The sequence below is a fragment of the Centruroides vittatus genome, unplaced genomic scaffold (assembly GCF_030686945.1).
Source record: "Centruroides vittatus isolate TY-2023 unplaced genomic scaffold, ASM3068694v2 contig_352, whole genome shotgun sequence".
Lineage (NCBI taxonomy): Eukaryota > Metazoa > Arthropoda > Arachnida > Scorpiones > Buthidae > Centruroides > Centruroides vittatus.
In genome coordinates this window covers 537,236-561,290 of record NW_027122175.1, presented here as the reverse complement: position 1 = coordinate 561,290, position 24,055 = coordinate 537,236, and the positions used below count along the sequence as shown (strand labels likewise).

General features: G+C 30.9%; 1 protein-coding gene across 1 annotated transcript; it reads right to left on the bottom strand.

The window, feature by feature from the left end:
- Nucleotides 1-1,782: 1,782 nt before the first annotated feature.
- On the bottom strand, nt 1,783-22,584 carry LOC136974691 (organic cation transporter 1-like). The gene is made up of 9 exons (XM_067269633.1): nt 22,456-22,584; nt 6,794-6,925; nt 4,658-4,761; nt 3,790-3,944; nt 3,543-3,711; nt 3,324-3,468; nt 2,766-3,072; nt 2,046-2,227; nt 1,783-1,971 (listed from the first exon to the last, which is right to left on the bottom strand). Exons 1-9 carry the CDS (start codon nt 22,582-22,584, stop codon nt 1,783-1,785), a joined length of 1,512 nt encoding a protein of 503 aa, XP_067125734.1.
- Between the last annotated feature and the right edge of the window lie 1,471 nt (nt 22,585-24,055).

Sequence of the window (24,055 nt, the reverse complement as noted above, 5' to 3'; positions counted from 1 at the left end):
AAACTAGTTTTAACTAGACAAAACTGGTTTTAACAAAGACATCCAGCATAAACTAGTTTCAACTAGTTAAAACGCGTTCTAACTTAAAACGGGTTTTGACTGTAACATATACATGGGCATTAATAAGCATAAAACGATTAAATATGTATGACATATGTTCATAACTTTTATTAACGCCTAAATAGGGGTCATGAAAGATATCCATGAAAGATCTTCCGAAAGGCATCACCTCTAAGGAAGATCGTCGTATTTTCGTACACAAATAAAACCAAGCCAACTATTTTTTATGGAATAATTTATATGAATTTATATAAAAATATAAATGAATTTGAAATATTTACAGATTTAATATTCATTAAAACATAAAATATATCTACAAAAGAGTGTTTAGTGTATGATCTAATTAAAGAAACATGTTTAAAATAATGTATATAATTTTATTGGTCTCAAATCAAAAATATTTAGAATTGTGCGATGTAGCGGGCATCAAAAATAAAATAATATAACTACAATTATGACAATAAACATTTATAAATAATTTAATATATAATAGCAACTCACATTCAAAATTTATGTAGCTACAATGATTACCCAGAGTGCAATGCAGCAAGTTTCTATTCGTTTAGTATTTCAAGTATGACAGATTGTTACCCGAATTTTCGGCTACTATAAACTATTTTCTAATAGGATCCTGTGAAAGAATCTTATAATAGTGAGCTTGAAATCCCTTATGCCTTTACGTTATCACTATCAAAGCCTCTTCTTTACTCCGGAAATTGAATTTCTCGTCTCCTCAAACTTTTTACAGCGAATTGCATCTTTCAGAAGATCGGAAAAGTAGTAGACGGATGGAGCAAACTATAGATCAACGGCTCTCAATCTTTTTTCACTCGCGTACCATTTGAGCCTTCTGTGTATAGACTTGTAGAACTAACGCATCTTTCTTACGTACCACCGATGGTACGTGTATTACTAGTTAAGAGCTGCTGCTTTAGACTACAAGATAAATGAGGTAGGATACCCCATTGAAGTTTTATGAAGACTTTTCGTGCACTTATATGTGGATCTTCATTGTCGTGGTAAAATTTCGTAAAAAAGCATTTTTGTCGCACCCTTGTGGGAACGAATCTACTTGAAATGCTTCTTCAGCATAAGAATATTTAAAAACCTGGCAACATAACTACTAGAATCACTCTCTTTATTAACTCAGAAAATTGTTGACACGATTTCGAAAGTGGTAATTATTACTCTCAAGATAATAAATTGCAGAATGATATCACGAAAGCATCACGTTCTCGTATGTCGACTGCCTAAGGACATAATTGAATATTGAAAAAATCCTGTGGTAGCCAGTGTTCCAGATAACAATGCAATGTATTTGAAGTGAAAACGAGAGAAAAAAATTTGTTTTATGACTTTTTGAGCAACCCTCTTAGTAAATCAATAATTATAGGTTATACTCTACATCAAACTATGTTAGAATAATTTAAAATTTTGTAATTACTAATTAAAATAATTGAAAAATAAGCCATATTAACATATATTGATACAAACAACAACGATAATAATACATTGCGTCGTTTAATTTTCGTGATTAACGTATTGATGCAAATGTAATCCAATTATATTCCTGATAATTAATAATCAAAACCTCGTATATAATAATAATTAATTTGTATAGGAATATTACAAATATAATTTTTTCGTTCATATCTATGACCTGTTCATTAAATATTTAATATTTCCGACTATCGCACGAAAAGAAAATTGATCAAAATCTTCTTAAAAATGTAACTTTATACTTTTATAAATATCGCAAAATTTGCGTAAATCAACTCGCAACATTTCACTTTCAGTTATAGTTTGAGGAAGATGCTTATCCTTAGTCTCAGGTAAGAGTAATGTTAACAAAGCCGATATCAACGATATAACCCCCACCAAGACGAAAGGTAACATCTGATCCACATTCTTCTACCAAAATAAACGTAAAGATTTAATCCATTATAGCTCTTAACGAAAGAAATAATAGTGTTTTCCTAACTTACAAGCATTAGGACGTAAGGAGATGCGATGCTAGCAGCATTTGCTAGGAGAGAGGTGGCAGAAATGGCTGAATTACGTAGATCCGTGGGAAACAACTCGCATCCGTATATATAAACGATAGCCCAAGCTCCGGAAATGAAGAATTTACCCAAATTTGTCAATATGTTGATCGTCCAAACATAATCTAAATAGAAAATAATCAGAATTTCAAAATTGGCTGTAATTTCTGTACAAAGGTCAATGCTTTTTCATGGTAAAGAACTGTTCAATTTCATAACATTTACTCAAAAATATGTTGTTTTTTCCAGAAAAAAGATTAAAAGATTTAAATTTTAAACTATTACAAGGTGTCCAGAAGTCAGTTAAACGTGTTAATTTTCGTATTAAAGACGGGAAATCCCTTTTAAAAGACTACCCACCAGTGGTTGAGTGGATAAAACATCCAAACACAGTTTGGTCGTGGGTTCGTGCCTCACCAATTGGCTGCCGCGTGGAATTTACTTCACGTGCGTAATTAGAATACAGTTTCTCAAAGAGGTCCTCTTGGCTAATTCCATCGATCGAAACCAAATCGTTTCGAAACGAAAAAGTATTAAATTAGCCTTTACAATGTTTAACCGACTTTAGGCCACCCTGTATTATGGAATGAGATTAGAACCTCATCGATTGATCATCGTGAAGTTCTAATTGCATCTTGGTTACTAGAATGATGCTTATCTTACCCAAAGAAAAGAGTGAAACGCAAAGACAGGAGAGTCCACCCAAACTCATTGTTGCCACCATGGACCACATTCGACCAATTTTTTCCATAATTATCCAAGAGAAGATGATACCTGGAATTTCCACTAGCGAAGATGTGGCAGATGCTAGATATTCGTTGATATTCAATAAAGAAACTCCAAACGAGAGGACCGGATACGCTAGACTTATGATAATGCAGTCGATGGTAAGGATAATGAAATTTTTCCTCATTGTCGGGTATCTAAACAAATCTAAATAGGAGTGATTTGCTTCTTTTGCTTCTTTCCTCTAAAAAATTAAAATTTTGTATATTTTCAACTGTTCTTCGGCTGAAAATTCGATTTCTAATCACTCAATTAGTTTATAATCACAGTTTACTTAATACGGGGTCGCCCAAAAGTCAGTTAATCATTGTAGTAAATGAATTTGCGTATTTATCACTTAGAAAAAGGTGTTAAAAATGCTTACAAGAAGCACAATTAACTGACTTTTGGGCTGTATTTAACCTCATTTCTTAATAAAATTGATATTTAATTAACCTCATCTTTCCCTGAAAACAAATGCATTTTTAAGAAATTTTTTTCGATTTTCGTTCCGTTATACTTTGCGATTTTTTGAACAACTTTCTCGGCTTCTTCGTAGCGATTTTTACTAATTAACCATCTGGGTGATTCTGCAACAAAACTGTAAAATTAATATCAATCAGGATACTTGCATTGTGCGAGAAAAACTGGAAGATTGGCGAAATTCTAACTTACAAAAACGTGATACAGAGGAAAAGCAATGGTAGAGAGGTTGCCAAAGCTACGGTAAACCAATTTCTTAAAATATATGCAATCCCTGCAGTCAGTGCCAATCCTACAGAAAAGTATATATTGCTCAGCATTCCATCTCTTGTTCTTTTATCTGGAGACATGATTTCCATAACTGGAATTGAAGTATGCCAGATTAAAAATGAAAATTTGAGCAACTTAACAAGAGTTTCTGGTAATTATTCTTACTCACCGATTACTAAAGGAATCTGAAAGAATGCAGGAAACGTAATACCAACCAGACCCCGATAAAATATGTAAGCAGCGTAGTTTGTGGGAAAACAAGATATAACGCTGGCTCCTATGTAGAAGACGACTGCTGTAATGTATGCCGGTTTTCTACCCCATCTATAGAAAATGATTGTCATTTTACTAATAAAATAATTGAAAATTAGATTAAATGTACAGTATATATAAATTCAAATTTAGTTTGGCTTATTGTTTACTAACAATTAACAATTGTACTGTACTTCCTGGTAATTTTAATTTCTAGTCATGATTAGTCATGCAAATTATGACAAATTCTCTGCGGTTATCAATAGATTTTATAAAATAAAAATAACTTAAAACCCCCAAAAATCTACCCCAACTTCTAATTTGCAAATTCGCACATTCAAACTTCTTAATTTGCAGGATCTCATGTAGTTATATCGGAAGAGGACCCTTTGCAATGTCAATCACGAGTTGGGACCGGCCCTCAATGAGAGTTGCAGAATGGTGAGAATTAGAACCCAGACTCATAGCTGGATCTCTCAGGCAACAGCTTGTTGCCTGAGAGATACCTTCAGACAAAATTGCATCTTCGGAGACCTGAGGGATGCCTTGAGACAAAATAGCAGAGGCAACAGCTGTTGCCTTTGCTGTTTTGTCTCATTGCATCCATTATTTATTATGGTGTCTAAATACGAAAGAATGTTTACTGTTGACAGAAAATGTGACTTTATGCTCTATATAATATACGCAACAATAGCAAATATATAATAACTTAACACTTCATTTTAGTAATGTTTCTTAACTTATTATTTGCTGAATATACAAAAAAAAAAAAAAAAAATGCATACTTATCTCCCATATAACCAAACCAAAGACTTCCTATGATTCCTCCGATATAATATGCAGAATTAGCAAGAGTCGACATCCAATTTCTATCGCAAACAATATTCATCTGGAAATAAGTAAGAATACACATAAAATAGTATAATATTTTATATGAATAATAAACCATTTAATAATAATAATGAATTCGGTTTATTGAAAGTTGTATATTATCATAAATATCAATCACTGAAATATATTTATAACTTAGACATTCATTATCGTCGAGATTTATTTGCTGCAATATGTATACAAATGTAATATTGCACATATCGAAAGGTCCAAACGATGTTGCAATCGCCAGTATAAAAATGGCGCCTTTAAAAGAAAAAGCTCAGAGAGTTCTGAGATTTCATGAAACAAAATCGCTCGTGAAACTTCAGAGAAGAGTTTGGAAGGAAACTATCAGAAGCGTTTATCAGATGTATATTAGCGAGGTCGAGGCCGAAGTTTTAAACGCGAAAACGTGTACGTCGGACGTTCAGCGCTGCTTTCCTGTAAGCCTAGAAGTTTGACAATGGCGTTTGAAAAGTCAGTGGAATCATGCTCGACATTCCGAACGCCATTGTCAAACCTCTAGGCTTACAGGAAAGCGGCGCTGAACGTTCGACGTACACGTTTTCGCGTTTAAAACTTCGGCTTCAACCTCGCTATTATATTTATACTTGTGCCGTCACCAGAGGAAAGTTTTGTAATTTTATGGTAAAGCGACGGAGTAGATTCTAAACAAAAGTTATTTCTTGAGGTGTAAGAAAGGACATAATAAGATTTTTGGGCTGCAATGTGAAGAAATTATAGATCATAAATTCTCACTGCCTGTCCTTCCTTAATCTCAAGAACGGAGTTAGATATATGAAAGTCGAGACTGGATCTGAAATGTTTAGGAGCAGGAGGCCTCGATTAATAATGTATGAATTTCCGATTTTCACCGAAAGTTACGTTATTTCAATTTAAAACTTTGTCCTGAAAGGAGTTAGATGACCGGCACGACTCTATTGCTAAGAAAAAAAGTATGATGTACAGTACAGGGGCAAGACACTACTAATTTGAGTTGGAGAACATATATTTAAAATTAAATAATTCTTATATAGTCTTTTATTTTCGTGAATTTACAATTACTGTCCTGGCAATTTTGTCAAAAGCATTAAAGGTTAAATTTTATAAATTTTATAAATTTTATAAAATTTATAAAATTTATAAATTAAATATAAATTTTAAAGACATTGGTAGTGTTGGTATCCTGCAAAGAAATGTCACACTTTACCAACATTTAATACTTTTAGCATCTGTTAGTTCTCGTTTGTACTCTTCTCTGAAGTTTCACTAAACCATAATTGGTGATTTTTGTTTCGTGAAACCGTAGAATACATTGAGCTATTCCTTCAAAGGCGCCATTTTGATATTGTTGACCGCAATTCAACGTCACTTAGACCTTTCACTATGTGCAAAAAATCTCTAGTAATCAGCCTAAATTGTACCACAAATCGCGTTTCTAACTGGAGAAATTTTTGAACAATAAATGTTTGTAATCAGGGAAAGTTCTTATGACCTCCCTATATATCAATATTAATTTAATTTCTTAATTAATAATTCGATGCTATTTAAAGTAAAGGCGCATCAGTAGGGTTAATTTTATTTACTTCATAAACACTTTTCAAACTATATTTTAATTATATTTAAGTTTAAAAATAATTTTAAAATATTTTAAATTGAATTCCAATAATTAAAATAATGTGATCAATTAGATATTAATAATAAACTCACCTCGGAGATCAGCGTGGTGTCGTAGACGGATCTCTCGTAAATCCATCCGTGTCGGCATTTGACTTTTGGCCAATTACGTCGGATATTATTATTATATTGTAAAATTTGCGTATAATTGACATCAAACATTAGGCATTTACTGTAACTCCTGGTTCCATCAACCTCTTCCGTCGGTATACTTAAATTTTTTTGCAATTCCAACGGTAGGAACTGTAATTCTGGAACGAAACACCAATGATCGGGAATTCCAGATACGAATAAAAAATTAATATATCCAAACCCCGATAAAATATTCGAAGGAATTACTATAAACAAAAAGAAAAATATTTGGTATCTACCGTAGCCACCAATATGTGGCAAAACGTCGTCAAAATCCATAGTTTTGACATTAAATCTGTACTTAAATGACTTCCGCTTTCTTTTTGTGTGGAGTAATGCCTAATTAAACAAATTGCCACGTCATTTTCTCGCTACAAAAATAAAAAAAAAGCATTAAAAAAAAGCGCAAATTTGTCTTACTCAACATGGCGCAATATTTATACAAAATGTTACATATACATAAAGGTGATTAATCCAGATAATAGACATAATTTATACCTACTTACCTATTTAAAAAAATAGTTTTATTGGCTTTTCTATAATAAAATACTTAATTAATCCGGTAGAAACTCTATCGTATAATAAAACAAAAACTTCTCAAGAGGCCTTTCAGAACTCTCGAGCCTATAGGGCCCCGTGTATCACAGCTCATGCATCGAGTGAAATGAGATGTAATAAAAGGTAATACAGCATCTAAAATAAAGATATTTACATATGAATGAATATTTTATAATAAATATTTTTGAGGCCTCCGTTAATGCGAGGCCTGTGCCAAACAGTTTAATGATCTTCCTGTAATAGGACCTTGTTTGAATAACTAATTATTTTTGCAAATTAACTTAAAATATTGTCATACAACTAAGAAAATCGCTACCTTAATTAACTAGTCAATGATTAAACAATAGCGATTTAATAAATAATGAATGAAGTTAGTTCGAAAGAAAAGATTCTTTTGAAAGAATAATTCCATAAATTACAATAATTATAAGTCTTGAGTAACTCTAATTTGATGTCATTAAAAAAATAAATCTGTTTTCTTTTGTTTCTGATGATTAACACAAAGCCAGCTTCGTTATAAGAATTAATTACGTGTTCGTAATGATCACAAGATCATAATTATTGACTTAAAGTACAGAATTAAACGTTAAAATTAATTTAAAATAAATTACTTTATTAATTAAATTCCTAAATTTTATTTGATAAGTTTAAATGTATCTTTTCTTTCTGCATTTATGTAAACGTTTGGAATAAATCTATGCATTTTCTTTAAACTTTGATTTAAAAACTTTTTAAATTTACTTAATAAATTATACAGTCAAATCTCTGAACAACGGCCACCGATGGGAGCACAAAAACTTGGACGTTGTTTGGAGGTTTTGTAGGCACTCCGAAAAGAAACGTTCATAAAAAAAAATGGCCGCTGTTTAGAAATGGCTATTATTGGAGGTTCAACACAAGTACAAATATCAGTTGAATTAATTAAAATACCAGCAAAATAAATAGAAAATTAAAATATTCATTATAAAAATGATTAGAAAATGTTTAAGATAAGTTAAAAAAATTCATTTTTCTACTTGAAAAACTAAAAATAAATTTATAATTTATATAACCCCCACGTATAATAAATTATCCACATAAAAGTCATTAAGTACCGAACATTATTTCGTAGCCTTATCATCCATCTTAACGTTTAAAAAAAATATTTTGGCAATAATTTTATATATTTAAAAAAAAAAATTGCATATAAGTTCTTTTTGAAGTCTCAGATTGATGATTAAGTGGATAACGGAGAGAAAAATCTGGGGAAAAAATTGTAATTTATTCAGGAATTAAATTCGTGAATTCATCCTTAAAATTTATCAAGATAAAGTACATTGCTGGTGAAGCCGGAGCGTGGCACACGAATCACAATAAATGTGTTGAGCAACAGGAAATGTGCGATCTATCATCCCGATCGCCGACTAATCATCATCACTAAAGTCGACAACTGTATGCTATATTGATTTAACATTGAAGCTGTGATGAATATATTTTCTACATTGCTAAATTTGCGGCCTTAAACACAACAAATCATGCACTCCATTCGAAATTAGATTAAAACCACGTGACGAATTTTAAATACCAAAAGATATATTAATTTTTTTTATTAAAATAAATACTTCAATTTTTTTATTATAATAAAATAAATTATAATTACAACTAAAATATATTTACAAATTTAAAAAATAAAAAAAAGTTCGTTATAAAAATCATTTTTAAATTACGAACGCAAGAGAGCGCTTTCTACGTAATAACGAAAAAATCGGTTGTTGTCGTTTTTTCCCGATAGATGGCGATATTCTTTAAATTTTATTTTCCGAAAAATATTTTAAAATTAATAATAATAATGTCAAAATTACAAATTTAAATATTATGAAATTTATTAAAATAAAATAAGTCATAATTAATGAATTCGTTTATCAAATCAGAATCAAAGTAAATAAGTTGTTGATGAAATCATTATTCATTCTTGCAATTATTCATTCAGTTCATCCAGCCTTGACTGATGGATAATGTATTATCTATACATTAATTTGCCGACAAGTAATTACTCATTAATGAATGAAATGCCACTTTATCCACTCAAAACTGAATAAGAATCCAAATGGGGGGGGGAATTATAAATAATACAAAAACTTTCAAAAAGTTTAAAAATCTTCAAAATTTTTAAATTTTATTTAGAAAAATCTGTTTATATTTAAAACTTTTATTATTTGAAAGGTTTATATATAAAATAACATAAATAATTATCGATTTAAAATTAAAATTTAGCTATTAATTAGAATTAATGCCAACAGATGGCAGCAGCATATTTTTTAAAATATTCCCGAAATAATGCAAGGATTTTTTTTATTATTCAAATATTTGATAAAATATTCTAGTAATATAATTTATTTAATATTACTACATTTTTAAATTTTTAAAAAATTTTATTTAAATAATTAAAAGAGCTAAAGAAATTTAACTTGAGTGAAAATTCATAATTTTCGCGAAAAAAAAAGGAAAAGGAAAGGAATTGAATCAATGGCATTATAGTCAGGTGGTTAAAGTTAAGAAATAATGAAGAGAAAATGTTGAAGTTATCAGGAAAACTATAGAACAAGTGAAGTAAAGAATGAAAGTCGTCATAGATGATTGATGGGTGTATGCTTCCTCGGCTCCATTTCCCCAGTTCCTGTCCCTCGCTTCCGGAGAAAAATCAGATGTCAGTGCCAGACCATTATTCACAGGTCTGTGACGCTAGGGGGCAGCACAACAACGCCCGAGTCATCATGGGAAGGATGACTTTCCTTCATTTCCTTTTGAATCTTCTTCTCGAGTAAACAATAGCCAATAGCGTCGAACGTTTCTAGTTATAGTAAACACGTTCAACCAATCACCACCATTGTAATTTCAATTATTTACTTTAATTAATTGGACGATTTTTAGAAGCGTCGTTGCTATTGGTTGATTTGAATTTTAAGATGAAGCGTTAGGAAAATTTGATTTTTTTCTCGTAAATTAGTTTTTTTGCGTAAATTTAAAGTGTGGTTTATTAAAATAGTTACTTTTTTAATTAAAATTCGGAGATTTTCTAAAATTAAATTCTCTTTAAAGCTTAGGTTTGAGCGAAGATTAACAGCGAAGAAAGGCGTTTTTCTTTTGAAAAATCACGAAAATTATGCTGAAAATTGAATAAAATATACAAATCTTTTCTACTTTATTATGTATTTATTTTTTTTTCAAATTTTAGATTAACCTTTCACCATTTTCTTGTATAAAAATCGTGTTTTTGATAGAAATCGATTTTCTGTTACATTACACTTCACATTCGTTAATTACAGCACTTCTTTTGCATAATAAGCATTTAAAAACTGCATAATTTATTACCATTTTTACGTTATTTCAAACTATAAACCTCACTTTAACCACAGAACACGTTACAAAGATATAAGTATAAATTTCTTGATTTAAAGCGCATAACATTGAAATAATTATAATTTATAAATTAAATCATTGAACGATTTAATTTCAAATATTTTAAGCTTTTTATAATTTGTAAATATTTAAAAAAATAATATAAAATAACATATTTATTCACTCACCAATATTATCGATCCATACATCAATGCCAATGATATACGATCGTAATTTCAATAAGAGCTTTACTGCGATTGGTCAGTTTTTTTTATTTTATAAAGAATGAAATTAAAATATTATTAATTTTTTAAAGAACGTTTTTAACTTAAGATTGTTTAAAATTTAATTTAAACCTTTAATTTATATATATATATATTTATTTATTTATTTATTTACGTTATTATCAAGCGGCTTTGGAAAGCTAATAAAGCTTTAAATTCTCCAATTAAAAACTTAAAACATTTAATTAATCGTAAATTATAAATTAACCATTAAATAATTAATATATTTTAACTTTATAATCACTAAATAAGTGAAAAAATAACAAAAATGTAATAATAATTCACGCGCCAATAATATCGATCGATACATCGATTACAATAATATAAAATCTTAAATTGAATAAGAACTCCACCCCGATTGGTCCATTTCTTTAACTTTATTAAACAAGCCAAATAAAGGAAGTATAAATTTTTTTTAAAAAAAATATGATTTTAAACCTAAAACTAAAACTCGTAAAGATGCTTTAAATCATTTATTCTTCTCACAATTAACGTATCTCGTAACGCATTCCCAAATTAGTTAGACAACTAAACGATGATGTCAGACTGGGTTCTAGATCATTAATTAGTGTGTGATAATATAGTATTAATTTCTATCCATTACGATAACGGAGTCCCTAACGGAACTAATGGTGGCCTGGTCACGTGACGCGGGGCGTACCGCGATGGTGTAGGAGGAGCCTCCGAAATTAACCATAATGACGTAAGAGCTGTGTTTTAGTTTATCGATCGGAGGGGGGAGAGAGAAAACGTTATCAATGCCGCGAAAATTAATGCTAAAGGAGTGGATAAATAACGTTTTTTTACGAAATGATAACCTTTATTTTTCATTCAATTCATAACTTTATTTATAATTTTAATTTAATTCGTATCGTGCGAGTTGCGTTAGTGCGCGTTATACACGGTAAAGGTCGAGTTTGGTTCGTGCACAGCGCGAAAAACCAAAGAAATTAATATTTTTTTATTGTTTTCTTATAAAACTATTATTTTTTATTCGATTAAATGATATTTTTCTGCTTAATTTATATTTAAAAAAATTATTTTAATTCAGTTCTCGGTCAGATATAGTTTTTGTATTTGTTATTTAATAATATATATTAATTATTAATTTTTAATTCCCATTTTTTTAATAATAGAACCAAAAATTTTTTATACACAAAATTAATTTCCTTTTTTTATTATGTAAGTTTATTGTGTAACAGTATTACGTGGTAATAAATACGAAGAAATTAATTAATTTAGCGACCTTTTATCTTCTAGGATATTCTAGAAATCTATATTTTCGTTATTAATCCAGTTTTAAAGAAAATCTAGTATCTAGATTGAAATCTTTTACATTTTTTCCTTTAATATCTTCATAGAAATAGCCAAAAATCAAAACATTCCTCGTTATATTAAACATATTTTCCTACAAAAATCAACACTCATATATTGTAATTTAATTTTAAATGTAATAAAAATTTTATAGATTAAAGCTTTTAAGATGTTTTATTATTAAATATACATAAAATATCTTCTAGTAAAATGGTAATTGTACATTTTCTGTAATTAAATTATCTTTGAAGTTAATATTTGAGAGAAAACTAACGATGAAAAAAAAAGGCATTTTTCTGTTGAAAAACCACGAAAATTTATGCTAAAAATATAAAAATTATATCAATCTTTTCTATTTTATTTTATTAAATTATTAGTTTTACAAATTTAATGGTTAAATTCAATAAAATTTGAGCAATGGATTTCTATCCACATCATATTCCTCCGCATTATCTCCTCTAAGTACTCTACATCTTCTCTAAATCCTTTCATCTTCTTCTTTAAATTCTTCACATTTTATCCTCTAAACTCTCCACATTTTCTCCTCTAAATCCTTCACATCTGAACATCCTTCCAAATTCTAATTCCCTAACTAATGTTAGGATGTGGATGATATTTATAAAATTTGGTGGATCATCCTTAATATCTTTTCATATATTTTCTATGTTTTTATAATTAACATAAGAAAATTATAAATACTTCTTTAATTAACTATTTATCCCTTTTTTGGTAAAAAAAAAAAAAGGAAATAAATAAATGCTTATAAGAGAATTTTTATCATAAATATTTAAATAATTTACCAAGAAAATTGCTTACTAAATGAAATTATTATTAAAAGAATTAATAGAATTTATGAAATAAATTCTATTTTATATTTTTACTGCTTACAAAAGAGAATCATAATCAATTTATGCACATAAATAATTCTTATAACATTATGTAAAGACAATTTTGACAGGTTTTTCCATAATTTATGAATAATTACTTAAACAATCAATAAGCCATAATTGACAGCAGCCAAAGATATGAAAATAATCTTATAAATATCTGAATTCAGTTCATTTACCGAACAGCTAATCAATTTTTTCTATATATTCCCAACTAGTAGATCGCGAGCTCTTAAGATAATGTTACGACAATTCAGACAACTAAAAGGTTGAAATATAATATTTTACTTTAAATTTTAACTAATTTAAATCAAAATATGAATAGATTTTTATATGTCTTAAGCAAAATAAAGTGTCGAGTTTGGTATATTTTGTAATTATATACGATTTATGGCGTATTTTTCATAAATTTTTAGATTTAATTAGGAATTCTTTGTGGCTTAATAAATTGTGAATTATTTAATAATTAATTAGTTTACAAACAAAGTATATTAATGTAGACGTCATAAAACACTCCCGTCATTGATAAATTCTAAAAAAATAAGATTTTTCTATGCTTAAAATCCGCATTTTGGTTACATAATTAGCAAAATCCACACAAAAGATGAGAATGGAGAATGAGGGAGAAAATATATCATTATACTTATTTAAAATGTATAAATAAGTAAATTTAATAATGATAATGATAATAATGATGAATCAACTTCCTTTATATAGAATATTATACACAATAGTGCTCCTCTCCATCCGTCTCCATCCAGCTCAGCATCCTTCATCCGCATCCCGCATCACACCCACTCTCTTATATTCTACTTAAAAGAATTAAAGCCTTAAACAAGTAAAATATATTAACTTTTAAGGGATATTTTGTAATTAATTTTGTTAAAATTAAGCAGTTTACCCGATAAAATTCTTTTTTTTTTTTTTTAACTTTTCAATTATAAAAAGTCCTTTAATAAAATTACATATGCATTAACTTTCACCTTATCTTTAGTTAGGTGTAAATATTGTTTAACAGGAAACATATCGTGAACAACTTTATAAAAATAAGATGGTGAATTAATAGCTAACCTAGAAAATGGGTCGATAAATGTGACCCTGTTTCGTGTGACTCTTAACATGAAACGTAATATAACTCCATGAATTATAACCGCTTATATATTAAATAAAACAAATAAAATATACCCTTAAATATTAAGCAGTTTATTATGACTTAAATAAGATTTATACCTAAGAAATATTGAACTTCCTCCGCATCTTTTGATGAAAGATGAAGATACATTTAAACGTTAAAAAATGCTAACTTTTAGCATTTTCGGGAAACTAATCTAATTAAATTTATAAATTTTAAAATTACAAGATTTTACAAAATATAAACATGTTTTAACTCCGATATACAGGTAAATTGAGGAGCTTCTCAACGTTACAATTTTCTAAATTGTTTAACATTACCTAAAGGGCTCGCGATCTATTGGTTGATTATTTCAGTTGTATTTTTTTATTTATCGAATTATAGCGTATTGTTTGGCTTTATTATCGATTATATATAATTAAATTGCCTAATTTTACAGAGATCTGATTAATTATCATTGATACTTTCTTAAATTTAATCGATTTAGACGATAAGTGAGTAACTTGCTCATCTTTATTACTAATATATTTACATATATTTAATTGTGTATTATATTATAAAATAATATAAGTAATCTTGTAATATAATATTAATTTATCTCATTATCCTGAATGAAATTTAACAGCTTTTGATACGATTATGAAGCTATAAACCAAGATCAGTTATGCTTAACTGTAATGTTACGCAGTTTAGAGCGTTACTGCAGATTATCTCTTGTTATAAATGATAAATTATGCTATTTAAGAGATTAATTTTCATTTTAAATATAATTAAATCTTTAAAAAATATTAAATTAAAGTCAAATGTTTGCATCAGTCAAACTCATCTGAGCATCACTTTCTTACACTAAATCTCGAGTTAATATGCAGGAAAATGTGGAAAAAACCTAAAATTAATTAACAAATTCTAAATTTTATTAATTTTTGTTAAATTTTACATAAATTTCTCTATAAAAAATCTTCCGAAACTCAAATTATATCCTATAAAACATTATTTTATCGTGTCTAAAGGTAGGTTTTACCTTATATTTGCGATTTTAACAAGCTCTAATTTAATATTTCAGCAATAATCAGTTATAAATTAATAAGAGCGTATATTTACACATTACTATATTTTAAAATTTAATACAGTCTTATAAATAACTGCATTACACATAATTTCCCAACCTGTAGATCGCGAACCCTTTTCATAATGTTACGACAATTCGTAAGTTTGAGTAGTTGGGAATGGCATCTGTTTACGTCGATAGATACGCTAAATCTAATAAAATAGACAAAATTTTATATATTTTAAGTAGCACAAGTTGCGAAATTTAATATATTTATTAATTTGATAAGATTTATAGCGTATATTTTATAAAATTTTACATTTTATCCGAAATTCTTCACATCTTGACATATTCTAAATTATTACTTATAATACATTAAATTATTGTTTCATGGATGCTCAAGGTTGCATTTTACCATCGACGCTTACCAATTGTTTGGTTAAATTAATCAGTAACGCTTAATTTAAGATGAAACGTGGCTCCCCGAATGATTAACTCCGTTGGAGATCTGTCAGTAAGCTAGTTTGTAAATCGTCTCTGTGCGAAACTATAACGTAGATAGAAAGGTAAAAAGACCTTTGACCTTTCGAAAAAGCCCCCCCGCCGGCAGTAGAGATCTCATTTACTCTCCTCTTACAAGCACCTGCCTCCAAGAACAGCTGTTTCTACTGGTTATTAACATATAAATAACAAATCCCGCGATAAATAATTCAAGTAAAACTAATGAAATTTCTGATTTTCTTCTAAGTTTATAAATAAATAATACTTGGATAATAAATCTGTGGATGGAAAATGGAAAAAATAGCATTTAAAGATGGTGGAAAGATCATGGGATGAGGAGGAGGCGGAGGAGGAAGAGCAGGAGGAGGAAGAGAAACGATGCGATGCTTTAATGACAATTATGTCTGCTCTCCAACTTTATCGCCCCGTTCTATTGCCAGTTACAGTAATTATAGTGAAAACCCTAAACCCATTTCCACTTCTGCGATGTTTAATGTGCAGTTAATGTGTAGCAGAATGTGGTAATGTACTTAGAAGTTTAGTTCAATGCGATTTAATTAGATGGCAAGTGTATCGGAATATTCTTAATTAAATCTGAGTAAAGGGATAAAGTGTAGAGAAGCGAAAAACTTCTTCTTTTCTTCCTTCCCCCTCCTCCTCCTCCTCCACCCTCTTATTCTGTCCTGGCAAATAATTAAAATCATTAAATTTGCATATCAAATATACCTCCTTAATGGAGGATTTTTCCTATTAAAATTGCAGATTTTCCGAAAGGAAGCGATGTTTATAGAGCGAGAAACGAGTAATGACTTTGATTTTTGTTTGTAATTTCTTTCTGAAATTTTCTTTAAAACGTTGGAAAAACGTTTCTCGAGACGTTTTCGGGTTGGGTAAAGCGAGAGGATGGATTGTTTTATATTTTGGATGGTGTTTTTTGTGTCGAGGGGTGATGGGAGGATGATGGAGAAGCGTTTAGAGATGCTAATTTTTGTTAGAAAAAATGCTGGAAAGGATACATTTAAGTTGTTTTGTCTTGATTGGTGATGGGAAGATTCTGGAAAAACGTTTAGAAGATGCAATTTTTCGTTGGTAAAAATTGCTTTAAAGTTATTTTCGTGTTGAATAAATGCTGAAAAAATGCTAGAAAATTATTTTGAATGATACTTTTGTGTTAAATAATACTGTGAAAACGTTAAGAAACGTTTCAAAAATAGTCTCTTTGTTGAAAATACGTTGGGAAAACGCTTTAAACATATCTTTGTGTTGGGAAAAGTCTGTAAAAATGTTGGGAAAAAACGGTTTTTAAAGTATTTTTGAGTTGAAAAATGCCAATAGAACGTTTTTAAAGTATTTTTGCTGGGAAAAGTACTTTAAAATGTTACGAAAAACATTTTAAACGTATTTTCTTGTTGGAAAAATGTCTACAAATGTTGAGAATTTGCATAAAATTAAAAATTTTACTCTATTTAATAAATAAATAAAAATATTCAGTATTGAAGCACCGCTAAACGTATTTTTAACGTTTAAAACTGTTAAATATGAGAAAATTGAGAAAATATTTAAGCTATTTTTCTTGTCATTTAATGCCGAAAAACGTTCGATATTTTCTATTATCTAAATTAATTCAAATTTAACGTTTTAAACGTTAAAAAATATGCTTTTTAACGTTTTCTTAGGCCCTATAATATGTGTAAAACCCGAGAAAGGGCCTTATACTTCTCAAGAAACCTTAAGAATGTTGTAAATTAACAAAATAAAACACATTTTTTTTCATCACTTTATCGATAAAAACTTTAATTTATGTAGCTTTAGTATCAAGATTTTATGTAAATTATTAAATTTAGGGCTTTCTACGTCGAAGACCCGGATATATGGCCCTATTGGCTTGTCTCTATCTGGATCTACATAATTATATATACATATATACGCAGGCCTTACGGAGCTCGATTTAGAAGTGTCGTGACCTTAAGCTATAACATATAAGAGGCCCTTTCTTCTCCATCGAATAATAATTCCAAAAAAGATGGGCCCTAAACTGTAGTTTAAGCTTATCTTTATAAAATGTGTTAATATGAAGCTTTCGTAATGCAAATTTTAAAGAAAATCGTTTTAAAAAGCTGGAAAATATGTTAAATTTGTGTCTAAAATGTTATTTAAAAGCCCGAAAAACTTAAAATGAAGTCATATTTGCTGTTTTTTAGAATATTCTACGTGTTAAACAGTGCAAAAACCTGATTTTTATGAGGAACTTTAACAAGTTTCAATGATAAATTCATGAAAATCTTGCATGTTTATACAGTAAAGTATAAGATGGTTGGGGTTTTTATTAGTCAATTTGCAAACAAATCTTGTACTTTATTGTATAAAAGCGAATTAATTAGTAAAAATCAGAAAAAAAATCTTGCATTTTACTGTATGCGAGATGCAAGACAAAAATCTTTCATCTTTACGCAGTAAAGTGCAAGATTTTCGTATATTTTGCTAGTCAAATCGCTAAAAACCTTTCACTTTTATATAATAAAAATGCAGGATTTTCGGGTTTTTATTAAATAAATAGCAATAAATCTTGCATCTTTACATAATAAAATGCAATATTTTGTGGAATTTACTAGTGAAATCAAAAAAAATTTCACTTTTATACCATAAAGTGCAAGATCGTGTGAATTTTTATTGAACAAATCACAAAATAAATCACTTTTATACCATAAATTATAATATTTTATTGTATTTATTGGCGAAATGACAATAAATCTAGCATGTTCACCCACTAGAATACGGAATTTACTGGAGAAATCTCGAAGAAAGTTTCACTTTCACGCAATAAAGATAGAAGATTTTGCAGTTATGAACTCTTTAACTCTCGAAAAATAAAATAAAAAGAAATCAAAATAGCGACGTCCATCGCATAAACCCAAGCCACACACTAAAACAAAGGGGGATAAGACAAGAAGTAAACAGTAAATCAACCTTTTAATAACTTAGCAGCATGGTCTGATGGCACTCGAAGATAGCACTTCAAACAGAAAAGGTGTGCAGCAACGCCCAGGAGATAACAAAAGTCTGTGTCAAAGTATGTTAAAAGAGGAAGCGTTAACTTATTTACCACGTCTTGTTTCTTACTTCCTGGCATCTTCTTCTAGAACAATGCTCCATTCCGGTCGTGAAACTCCCTTATCGTGTGCCTCTAGTAATTAAGGCACGTATAATTAATAGTTTTAAACAGTTAATTCTCTCTACTTTCTTCATTTACACCAGACCCCCTCTCCTCTTAGACCCTTCCTGGATTTATTATTGGGGATAAACTGCTGTTTTGGCCATGATGGTGACTCGTATAGATCCAGTAGCGTGTCGTAAAGAGGGAGGGCCATTCTGATATATTGTATTATAGCATGCGTGACACATCTTGATAACTTATCCAGTTGCTGTGATGGAGTAACGTGACACCAGAAAGACTATCTCCAAACAGTTACTATGGGATGTAGGTTGATTAATATCATATTTTAGTTAACTTTCCTCCGTGGTTTTCTATGATGGAGACGTGGGATTGGCTGAATATGAGTCGCTTTATGAACGTTCTAAGAGTTTCTAGTCAAATGAATGGTGAATTAATGATAAAATACATGAAAATCGATCGATCTTTAGCGTTATTATTCTAATTTAATAGAATTAAAACTGTAAAAATCGTATGTTTTGATACACGATTCGTTCCGATTCGGCTGCATCATACTACAAGATTCACCTTAAAATAAATAAATAAATAATATTAAATGTCAGTCTGAATAAAATTAGTAAATTTTTATGCGGTAAATGCTGGAAATTTTCTTTATTTAATTAGAATTTAAGCTTGAATTTGGTCGAGAATTTGTGAAAAATCCTAAGCATCGATTCGCAGAATATCGCAAAATTCAAACTAAATTAATCGATATAAGTTCATTTTAATACGCATTTCGTTATATTTTCGTGAAAATTGGCCCTTTTTTACATTATTTATGTAAATTACTAAGATAAGAGTACGTTATTGAGTAGAAGCCACTTATCTTCATCTTCTCTATAAGAAAAGAGGAAGATGCTGGTTACTGATCAGCATCACTTTCCACTACATTTTACTGACTTTCTGAAGAATAAACCCAAATATGCAGGTATTATCTACGACAACCCCATCATAAACGAGTTCTGCGAAAATTCTAAATCGTTCCACACAAAATATGATAAAATAATTAGAACAATCAATACTTTTCCACCGTAACAAAGCCGTAAGAGCGACGTCCCTCCTACATTAAACTCTAGCGGTTGAAACACTTTCTCCTCTAAATAAAGCCGAGAAAATAAGAAAAACTCTACAATTTTACTTAAATTCGTACACCTACAGCATACTGTTTAGTCTATACCTCTATAAGCCACTTTTTCTAAGTTGGAATTTCTTAAATTAGAATAAGAATTGGATTTCCTAAAGCCTATTTTTTAATCAGTTTACACCTCTATAAGCCGCTTCTTCTCCACATAGAACAAAAGAGCGCCATTCTACCCCCCTTAACGCAATTAAATCACCTAAACAATATTTAAAAAATGAATTGAATTAACCATTTTTAAAGATCTGTTGAGGTTTTCGCTTCTCTCCAGCTTAAACGAAACGTAGAAGGGGGGAAAAGAGAGAGAGAGAGACGAAAATTTCGACACGTGAAAGACCGTGACGGCTTATATTAATCACGCACGAGGCGTCACGCTCCGTTACGGACCAGCCCTGTTTATAATGCAACTACGCTGTAAATCCAGAAGCACGGGATCTGGTCATAGCGCCGCTTCCTGCAGGCGACTTCCGCAATTTGCAGAGCGGCACTCAGACCCATTATACAGTAGGCCATGCCCTGCTGGATAGCCGTATCTCGACGCCATACAAACTTACACACAAGTTTTGGACGTCGGCGCTATAATCAATTTTGCCCGCCCCAACACATAGTTTCTGTTACTTCCTCTTTGACCCGGCTTTCGATCCGCCAATCCACCAATAGCGCCACTCTTGTTATCATTAGCCACTCCTATGCTTTACCTCCTCCCCTCTTCTGCTAGACGCCAATACTTCCACTTCATCTTTTTTTCTTTTTTCTCTCTTCTTCTTCTTGTCCTGTTGCCAATGCCGTTTGCTACTTTATTCTTTCATCAATTTTGTTTTCTCCCTCCCCCTTTTTTAAGGGAAGTTATTAATTTTCCAATTTTTCCTCCTTCGTATCCATGATCCTTCCTGAAATCATTCGTGTTTGTATCGTTAAATTAATTTTTCTACGTTTTTATTCGTAAGTAAAATGAATTTAAATTAACTTTTTCGGTTTTTTTCTGTTCGAGAGTGACGTTTTTAAAGAAAATTTGACCGCTTTTATATATATTTATGTATATTATACAGCTGGAATCTGTTCTAACTTAATTCTTGGAAAAAGATGATGAGGAGAACGATGTTGCTTTCTCTTATGAGAGAGAGAGAGAGAAGAGTTCTGTTCCAACTTCTATAATAAAGATATAGAAGATTGAACAGAACTGTATCTTCTTCTATCATATAGCAGGGATGAAGTTATCTTATCTTTTGTAAGCATCTCTACTCCTGTTCTATAGTAAAGCAGTGTGTAGTTTAGGCTGGAACTTCACACTGCTCTACCCCAGAGCAGGGATTGTTCTTAAGATTTCCTAATCTTAAGATAATGTAATAAAGTTAAAACAATATAAACTTAATTAAACGAAAGTACAGATATAAAATTTAGAATTTTTAAGCCATTAAAGCGATTTAAATTAATTCTCCTCTGTATAAAGTCGCTTCCAGTTCGTTCTCTGGACCTTCGAATGCATTTTCCAGATAATTCTTCCCAAAAATTTATTAATTCGGGACTCAAATTGGGATTAAATTATCCGAAGGAGCGATTTCGGCAATTCGCATCCACCTCACTCTTAACTTATCCAAATAAATTAAAATAAACTCTGGAATTTTTGGATTGGGTGATGCGGAGGACGATGACGAGAGTTGTAACCGTGACTCTTATAAAATTTCAGGTTTTGCAGGTGGGTAATTGGAAAATGATATCGAATGATAATTATCCTATTCTCTGGATAAATTTGAGTATAATAATGAAAAGATTTTGAGTGGCAATAGCTTATACACCTGCTATTGACAACAGTGTTGCTAATTGTCCCACTTTAGCGGGAAAAATAAATTGAAATAGCAGTAACATTTTACAACTTCCTGGTATCAGAAAACGTAACGTATTTTGTTACAATCTGACTTCCGAGACTTAATGTCGCTTTTCACTCGTTTCATCTGTGCCAGAAACAGGAAATGTATACCATTTCCTCTTTTAGGGTTGCAGATACAGTCCTCAATGTTTCATCTCCCTTTCCACGTACGTTACTCAGCACGCGCAGCCTTCAACCTCCAGGTTAAATACCAAACCCCCAGGGTTTCCGTTGCTCCTTTACCTTTTGTTTGTTGCATACGACGGTGTTATCCGTCAAATTAACGACGATCTTCTCCCCTTTTTTAATATAAAATGATCCTTCACGTGTCTAAAAAAAGTAACTTAACCTTGACTAAACGAGTGTGGAAGCGTTACTCGGATTTACGAGGCCATAAAAAAACGGGATTTTTCTCGTTGTATAAATGGCACGTTTACACTCCAAACAACTGCATAATCGCACGAGGAAAGTTGTCCCGTATGATAATGGATGCAATTTGAAAAACATACTACATAACAGAAGAAGATTAAGCGTTGGAGAAACACCCCAGACTGCAGCAATCGATATTGGTGGATATAGTTACTTCAGAAGAAGCGAAAGGTCGACTCCTAGCAGAAATGGTAATGTGCCGAGTTTCCGCTTCTGATGATTTTTTTCCTTCCTCCTCCTCTTCCTCCTCTTCCTCCTCCTCCTCCTCTTCTCTTCTGAGCATCTTGTGAAGGAGTCTTTCGGAGACTTATCGTGTTTGTTGACAGAGTAGGAAAAGCGACATTAACCCTGCTAGAGATGGAGGCTGTCGCGCTCAATTTGTTGTCTGGGAACGGGTCACATGTTCGGGGCACGACTATTCTTGACGTCATATCTCTTCTACTGCCTGAAACTCGATTAGGCATTTTATTTTCCCGGCAGACTACGAGCAATGACCGTGTCTCCTTTTAATGACGGACATCTACTGTTAACTTGCCGATTATTTAGTGAATTAATGTTTAATTTACACTAATTTCCTTTAAAGATCGGTTAAATTTAAAGTATTTCTTGCATTCTTTAATCGAATTTTTAATATTTTCATCCTGAATTTTGTGTCTTTAACATTTATTTGATCGATATTTCGAGCAGGATCGTCACGTATCGCTTACGAAAGATACGTCTAGTGAGGGTCAATCCGAGCATTTACTAGAAAAATCACATACTTTTATAAAGCTCTTCACAAGATTTATAATAAATTAAACCCGGCATATGACTTTAAAACACTTAAACAATACTCGACTGGATTTTTTAATGGGTCGAGTGAAGAAGGAATGCTTACACGTCGTAACGCATCATCACTCTCTAGCCAGCACTCGACTGTCATTTTACTCATTCATACCCCGGTAATTACGAAAAATAGAACTGTAAACTGTCAAGTTTAAGTCGTATATTTTAAAAATATTTTATCTATTTCCGAAAATATAATTTTTTTTTTAACTTATAGAAAGTACAATTTGCAGTAGAAGAATTAATGATCGAACGAAGTGGGCCATAGAAAATCCATGAGTCTTTTATCGTCTCAGTCCAGTCCATTACCCAACACTCCACGCAGTCGACTGATAAGGTTTTATACCTCGACCAGTCGCTGCAGGAAATTATTATTATAAACTTTCTCTTCGTCTATGGCGAGTAATACTAGCTAATGAAGGCGTAGGAGCGATTGCACAAACTCGCGTGCAATAAATTGCAACCCGGGCAGCGGTAAAAGAAGGGGGATTTACGAGCGAAAAACCCTTTAGAGAAAACATCCCGAGACGTAATTCCATTTTATATAATAAAGAAGTTCATCCGGAGCCGGAGCCCCTGTAAATCCTTCTTCACCTGTAAACTGCGGAGCTAAACGAGAGGAATGGGAAAAATACGAGTCACCAGTTGCACGGTGAGTTAAGATTATGTATTAGCGGGGGAGAGCGAGGGAGACGGAACGGGACAGCATCATGACTGAGCAGAGCAGCGGCTGCAGAAACAATCCAGCGGTTGGGCCGCGAGGAAGCGATCGAAACAGGCGCCAGCGAACCACACGCCACAGAACAAAAGCAGGGGTGCGTAACCTTTCGGACTGATGTGTGACTGCAACTAGGAGGCGGCAGATTAGCTGGTGAACTCCTTAGTGACGCCATTCCGAGGATATCCGGAAGGAATTTAAGGAAGAAGCA